This window comes from Castanea sativa, chromosome 2 (assembly GCF_040712315.1).
Source record: "Castanea sativa cultivar Marrone di Chiusa Pesio chromosome 2, ASM4071231v1".
Taxonomy (NCBI): Eukaryota; Viridiplantae; Streptophyta; class Magnoliopsida; order Fagales; family Fagaceae; genus Castanea; species Castanea sativa.
The window spans coordinates 10,876,149-10,882,432 of NC_134014.1; the positions used below are offsets into that span (position 1 = coordinate 10,876,149).

The following is a 6,284-nucleotide window of genomic DNA, read 5'->3' on the forward strand; positions in this document are numbered from 1 at the left end:
AAGGTCTTATTAGAGATATCGATACTTTAATTAGAAAGTTTTGGTGGGAATATAGAGGGGAACAAAGAAAGATTCATTGGATTAGCTGTTCAATGATGCATTATTGGCTAAGCAGATTTGGCATTTGGAAAATAATGAGACGTGAAGTCTCCAATAAGGGTTCTTATGCTTGGAAAAGCATTATCCAGGCTAAACATGTAATTGACTTAGGCTTCGTATGGAGGATAGGGAATGGGCAATTTGTGAAGATTAGGGGTGATAGGTGGATTCCACATATTGCAGCCTCAAAAATTACTTCCACTGTCTCGGGTTTACCTCCTGGATCTAAGGTTTGTGATCTTATTGATAGAGAGGAGCACCAGTGGAAAACAGCCTTGATTGAACAAGAGTTTCTACCCCATGAAGCAAGCATCATTAAGGGTATACCTCTAAGCATACAGGAGATTCCAGATTGCAAGGTTTGGTTAGCCCTAACTCATGGTGAGTATACAACCCGGATTGCATATAAGTTAATGTCTCTGTCAGAGAGGAATTTAAGACCAAATTGCTCAACCAATAAAAGTAGTAGTCAGCTTTGGTAGGGCATTTGGAATTTACAGGTGCCCTATAAGGTTAAGCACTTAATTTGGAGAGCAGCCAATGAAGCTTTGCCTACTTTGTGCAACTTGAAGCGTAGGAAGGTGGTCCAAACAGCCTACTGTCCGAATTGCAAAGCTGATTGGGAGGACACAGTACATGCATTATGGGGATGTAATGTGTTGTATGTTATTTGGGGAGTTGATGAGGAATTGCAGAAGAGATTTAAAAGTAAGTTTAGTGCATTTGCTGATCTGTGGGAAGTGTTGTTTGCGCTAAGTAATAGAACTGATGTGAATCTAGTTGCTGTAATAATGTGGCTAATCTGGAACAGAAGGAATGCTGCTAGAATGGGGGAACCTGTCATAGAGTATCACAATATTCGAGCTAAGGCAGAGGTTTTTTTGTTGGATTTTAAATCAGCTCAAGGTTAGGTGCAGAGGGTCTCTATAGCTGGGTCACGAGCGATTGGGTGGATGTCTCCCATTTCTCCCCTCTATAAAATAAATTTTGATGGGGCCCTTTTTAGTGATCAAGGCGATGCAGGATTAGGTGTGGTGATACGTGATTCAAGTGGACAAGTTGTGGGTACTCTGGCAAAACGAATCCCAATCCCCCAATCAGCTGCAATCGTTGAAGCACTAGCTTGTCGTCGAGCTCTAATCTTTGCAAAAGAGTTAGGTATCTTTGAGATAGTTTGTGAAGGTGATGCAGAAGTAATTGTGAGAGTTTTAACGGCTAAAGAAGTGGAAAATCTAGATTATGGTCATGCGCTGCAAGACATTTTGGTTTTAGCTTCTGATTTTGGATCTTGTTACTTTACTCATGTAAAACTCTTAGGCAACACTGTTGCCCACTTTCTTGCCCGACACTCTAAGTCGGGTGATGAGCTGCAGGTTTGGATTGAGTCCATTCCGAATGATATTGCTCCTCTTGTTATGAGGGATTGTTTGTAATCTTTTCAGAGTTTAATGAAATTTTAGGCCGAAGGGTCTGGATTCTCAAAAAAAAACCTCTTAATTTCTTTCTGAAACTTATGTTTGAAAGCGATTTCCAATATCAAATAAGTTTCCCTGGTCTTTTTATTTTATTTTACGTGAAATGTCATTCTCCACAACTAGGCCAACAAAAAGAAAAGATTAAACTGAAAACCTACCTGGTGTAATTTCTCAATCATTTTAGAAACATTGTCACAGGGTAAAAGAAGAGAGACACAGAGAGAGAGAGAGATAAAAAATAAATACAAAACGAATTGATGGAAAACCAAAGTTTTTGCAACACTTAGCTCTGCAAACGTCTCCAAATATGGCCCCACATCAAACCTTGAAATCCATTTTCGAAGAATTCCATTCTCAGTTCTAAAGGGAACCCGCAAAATATGAGTGTGTTTTGTTCCACTAATTCTTTCCAGTCTTTGATTACATGTTGTGCCTTTTGCATCAGGTATTAGTCGGGTAACCTTACAATGAGAGTTAAAAACCATGCTAAATGGAGATAAGAGAGAGCTGAATGTCAATAATGCTTCAAATTACGTGAGTAAATTAGTACACTTACAATGAGAATTTTTGGAATGACATCCAGTCCTTGCTTTTGTATTCTAAGAAGCATCTCATCCTCCAAGGCTCGCACTTGGTCAAGTATATAAACAATCTGTGCAACATGACAATTTCTTGTTAGTATCAGGATAAAATTATTTGCACCTGCTAAAAGTAGAGTAGGCCATCAATTTTTATTTATTTATTTATCTATATTTTGCTAAGAAAGGGTCATCATATATACAAAGGAAACTCTTTTATGGGCAAGGAGAAGCAACGCATTGAGACATGTAGTATTAATCAGTACAATCAAATTTTTGCAACCAAAATACCAAATAGAGTAGAAAAATTATCTCCATATTTCAACAAATTAAAAACAACTGTACCTGTCCTCCAGTGTCAGGCAAACCTAAAATATTTGCCTGGCTGAAGTAGCCATGAGGAGACACAATGACAACATTGAACAGCATAGGAATCCTCCCAAGAAATGTCTCTAGGGTTGAGGGATCAGGAGCCTGAAGGATTTCCAACAGAAGATGAATTGTCTCTGACACCCGTTGTGCAATGTCACCCCAGCCTCTCTCAAATCCCATTCCTTGTAATCTAAAAAGAAAAGTGAAGAGTTTGAAGACAATATTTTAACGATTTTTTTCCAAGTGATAAATTCCAAGGCTAGAAAAGCTAAGCTATTTGAAAATAGCTACAGTTGCGTACTCAAATTTCAAACTCAGAATATGGTGTACTTAGTGGCAGCTTAGAAAGATACTCCTCTGCCCTTGCCAAAGCAGACTGAAGTTTAGAAATATTCTGAATCCAATCATTTAACATCATAGCCTGCATCCTGCATAGGATAATAGTGAAATTAATATCACATGGTTTTAAGGCCTCCCTATGAAATTTATGTAACAGCTAGAGTTCTAAAATACTTCATATATGGCTTGTATTCATGCTCATACTAAACCATGAAGTTAAACAATAAATTGCAACAAAGCATGAATTCAAGCCTAATAGAAGTAGCCAGTTCCTAAAAGAATATCAACATAATCATATCATGTAAGGGCAAATTCAGCAAAAGAAATTAAATAGTTATCAACTAAAGGCTCATCATGATGACAGCAAGAACAAATGTTCAGTAAAATCCTTAGCTCATTTATACTTAAATGACGATGGTGTTTGTGAGCACGAAGAAAATCAAGTAGAGGCTCCAAACTTTCTTTATTATGGAACATACTTGAAGATAGGTGACGGTTGAGGAATTGAACCCCATTCCCAATGGTTGATGATCGAGTTGGTCGAATGTTGCACTAAATGGCTCAAAATCAAGTTCAAGAAAATAGTTGTCATTGCACCTATAGCACAAATTTCATAATCCAATTGCTGATTACAATCATTGATAAGGAGAAGTGAAAACTAAAATAGAATCTATCTCTTTTACCCGATCTAACACTATACCAGATGAGATGACTCAAACACTAAGCACAGGATTATAAAACAAAGCACCCAAGATTTAAATAACAGAGAGATCCCTTACTGTCCATCCACTAGTTCTTCTTTAAATCGAAGATACTCTGCAACGCTCAAAAGATCCACACTGAGTTCAAAGACATTAACACAGACATATTCCCAAAGACCAGGTCTTGGATGAATTGCTATAGCCACAAAAGGAGGCAGAACTATAGCTTCCTACAGCAACATATAAACAACTAGTTTGTAGAACTAAAACAACATAGCAAAATAAAGTCATGCTATTTGTCCTTCTCTTCTGAAGTATATGGACAAATGGAAATGGAAAAAAAAAAGTTGGCCACTTTTTTGCACCACTTTTGAATCAAAAGTTTTTAGTATGGAAAGAGAAAGATTGCCCCATTCACAAAGATGATAAAATAAAAGGAATAAGATCAGTCAATGCAACAATTGAAAAGATAACATAAAATAAAAGGCCATTAAATTGATCATTACTTCAATTTATCTCCAAATTGCTTCTCCCACATCATGTTGGGAGGTAAGTTGGGTTTGGTGTTCCAAATAAATCATATACAATCAGGTGAATTATTCCTTTTGAAAGCATAACTATATAGATATATAAACTAACTAAACATAAAGGCTGTACGATTACACAATGCCCCAAATCTTAAAGAATAAAATGAAAAACTTTATCTCATTTATACCAAGTAACCCTTGCTACAGGCAGCACTGAGTAATGAACTTCCTGAATCATTATATATGAACAAGAACTAACTTATCATCTAGGTGACTTATGTGGAAATGAGCAAAAGCAAAGAACGCATTCCAAGTCTTAACACATTGTATTCTGTATTCAAAAAAATAATTTCTTTTAATTCTAAACAATCCAACACACTCATCTTCGAAAACCTGACATACCCTCAGTCAAACAACATTAATTAAAGAGTCACCTTTTTTTTTTTAATCAGATTTTCCCCAAGAGGGGGAAAGGAAAATTAAAACTAGTGATCCTTATGATGAGGCATGTGTGATCCTCACTTGTATACTAACCAAAACCAAAATTTTATGACAATATCATGAATTTAAAATACACCCAGTTTGAAATAGTATGTCTAACCATACTGAGCTGATCCAAATCCATGACAAAAAAAAAAAAAAAAAAACATGCATCATATATCATGATGGTAGAGAATCAAGGCGAGTGTGTTCACCTGTGCAGATTGAAGGCCTTTGCTGAATGGGCTATCCTTGAGTATCTTCATTGATTCGTCTTCATTAACAACATTGTCTAGCTCCCCTATCAGGTCATGAGATTGCAGTATCCCTTTTCCTTTAGCAACATACCTGGCAAGACAAATAAAGACAACAGGAGTTAACCCTCATCAAGAATAAAATTTAAGTACAGTTACTTAGCTGTTGTACCTTATGTTCCCGAATTAAATTCAACTATATAGCTATATTGAACAATAAATCATATGGTTAAATTTAACCGTTCTTGGAAAAAATAACACTTTTTACTGCATTCCTCAATACAATCATGTGGTTGAATTCAATTGGGAAATATAAGGTACAATATCTAAGTTTTGCCAATATTCAAAAAGCTTAATCTCTCAAAACCCACATTGTTATCAAAACAAGGCTCTCATCAATAATTCAAGCCACAATGTTATCAAAACAAAGTCTCTCATCAACAATTCAAGCCACAGTATGTGCGTCCGTGTGTGGATGCGGGTGCTTAAGAGAGAGAGAGAGAGAGAGTAGTTGAAGAAATAAGAAATGTAATTCTAAAATCCTAGTTTCTCATCAAATCTTTAATTGCATGTTTTCGATCTCCACTTGCAATCTCAAAAATCTGATCTTTCTTAACCATGAAACCTTTATGTTAGCATCATCAAGTGATTCAAGTTATAAAGCTTGCATGCGTGTGTGCAAAAGAGTACTTAAAAAATTCAAAATGCAATTCCAAAACCCAAATTTCTCAGCCAAGCCATCAATTTCATGATCAATTCAAGCACAGGGAGAGAGAGAGAGAGAGAGAGAGAGAGAGAGGAACCTGGAAAGGAGCGAAAAGAGCTTGTTTCGATGAGCAGAGAGAGATTTCTGGAGCCTGTCTCGCATATTTTCGCTTCTCAAATCACACACAAAGCTTTGAAAGCGAAAGAAAAGTAAAGAGAAAGGAAGAGAACCAGAGAGAGAAAGCAAGAGAGAGTGGAAACGAAGAGTGGTGGTAGTATTTATTAGCCGCAGAATATAGGAAAGTGAGATCGGGAAGGGTGTAGAAGTAAAGCAAAGAGAATGGAGCCAAAAGAGAAACGGCCATTGTTGTTGTTGTTGACGTTGCTCTGAGTGCGGTACAGGCCATTGGACTCCCAAAAGCATACACAAAAAAATTTGACAACTTTTTTCACAAATCTTAAATTGGCAAGCTTTTACCATCTGAACTGACCACCAAAAATGATTTTTTTTTTTAACTACCGCTAACAATTAAACATATTTGCATGTGTCAAATTTTTTTTTATCAATCTATATATATATATATATATATTTTTTTTTTTTTTCTTTTGCGTCTTTAGACATTCTCTTCATTAAATGGAACGAATCTCATTTTACTTTCATAGCCATTATTTGATAAATTTGAAAAAATTAAACCCGAGAAATGCTATATTCATAATATTTTCACAAAACTTTTAAAACACATGTTAAATGGCA

General features: G+C 36.0%; 2 protein-coding genes across 2 annotated transcripts; both read right to left on the reverse strand.

Moving 5' to 3' along the window:
- Nucleotides 1-1,693: 1,693 nt before the first annotated feature.
- Nucleotides 1,694-2,817, reverse strand: LOC142624877 (sucrose synthase 2-like). Its single transcript, XM_075798610.1, has 3 exons — nucleotides 2,498-2,817; nucleotides 2,131-2,226; nucleotides 1,694-2,035 (listed from the first exon to the last, which is right to left on the reverse strand). The coding sequence occupies exons 1-3, from the start codon at nucleotides 2,702-2,704 to the stop codon at nucleotides 1,694-1,696; spliced, it is 645 nt and encodes a 214-aa protein (XP_075654725.1). The 5' UTR covers nucleotides 2,705-2,817.
- Nucleotides 2,818-2,825: 8 nt separating this feature from the next.
- Nucleotides 2,826-5,934, reverse strand: LOC142624878 (sucrose synthase 2-like). Its single transcript, XM_075798611.1, has 3 exons — nucleotides 5,629-5,934; nucleotides 4,787-4,919; nucleotides 2,826-2,945 (listed from the first exon to the last, which is right to left on the reverse strand). The coding sequence occupies exons 1-3, from the start codon at nucleotides 5,691-5,693 to the stop codon at nucleotides 2,826-2,828; spliced, it is 318 nt and encodes a 105-aa protein (XP_075654726.1). The 5' UTR covers nucleotides 5,694-5,934.
- Between the last annotated feature and the right edge of the window lie 350 nt (nucleotides 5,935-6,284).

Bases quoted from the DNA above. Each gene is read 5' to 3' on its own strand.
- LOC142624877 (XM_075798610.1), bottom strand. From the start codon at position 2,704: ATGGGATTTGAGAGAGGCTGGGGTGACATTGCACAACGGGTGTCAGAG. The intron at 2,227-2,497 runs GTACAGTTGTTT...CATGTTGCACAG, and splicing joins TGCCTGACACTGGAGGACAG to ATTGTTTATATACTTGACCA. The intron at 2,036-2,130 runs GTAAGTGTACTA...TCTCATTGTAAG, and splicing joins TCATTCCAAAAATTCTCATT to GTTACCCGACTAATACCTGA.
- LOC142624878 (XM_075798611.1), bottom strand. From the start codon at position 5,693: ATGCGAGACAGGCTCCAGAAATCTCTCTCTGCTCATCGAAACAAGCTC. The intron at 4,920-5,628 runs GTTCCTCTCTCT...TTGTCTTGCCAG, and splicing joins CTCTTTTCGCTCCTTTCCAG to GTATGTTGCTAAAGGAAAAG. The intron at 2,946-4,786 runs GTGAACACACTC...TGCAGGATGCAG, and splicing joins AAGGCCTTCAATCTGCACAG to GCTATGATGTTAAATGATTG.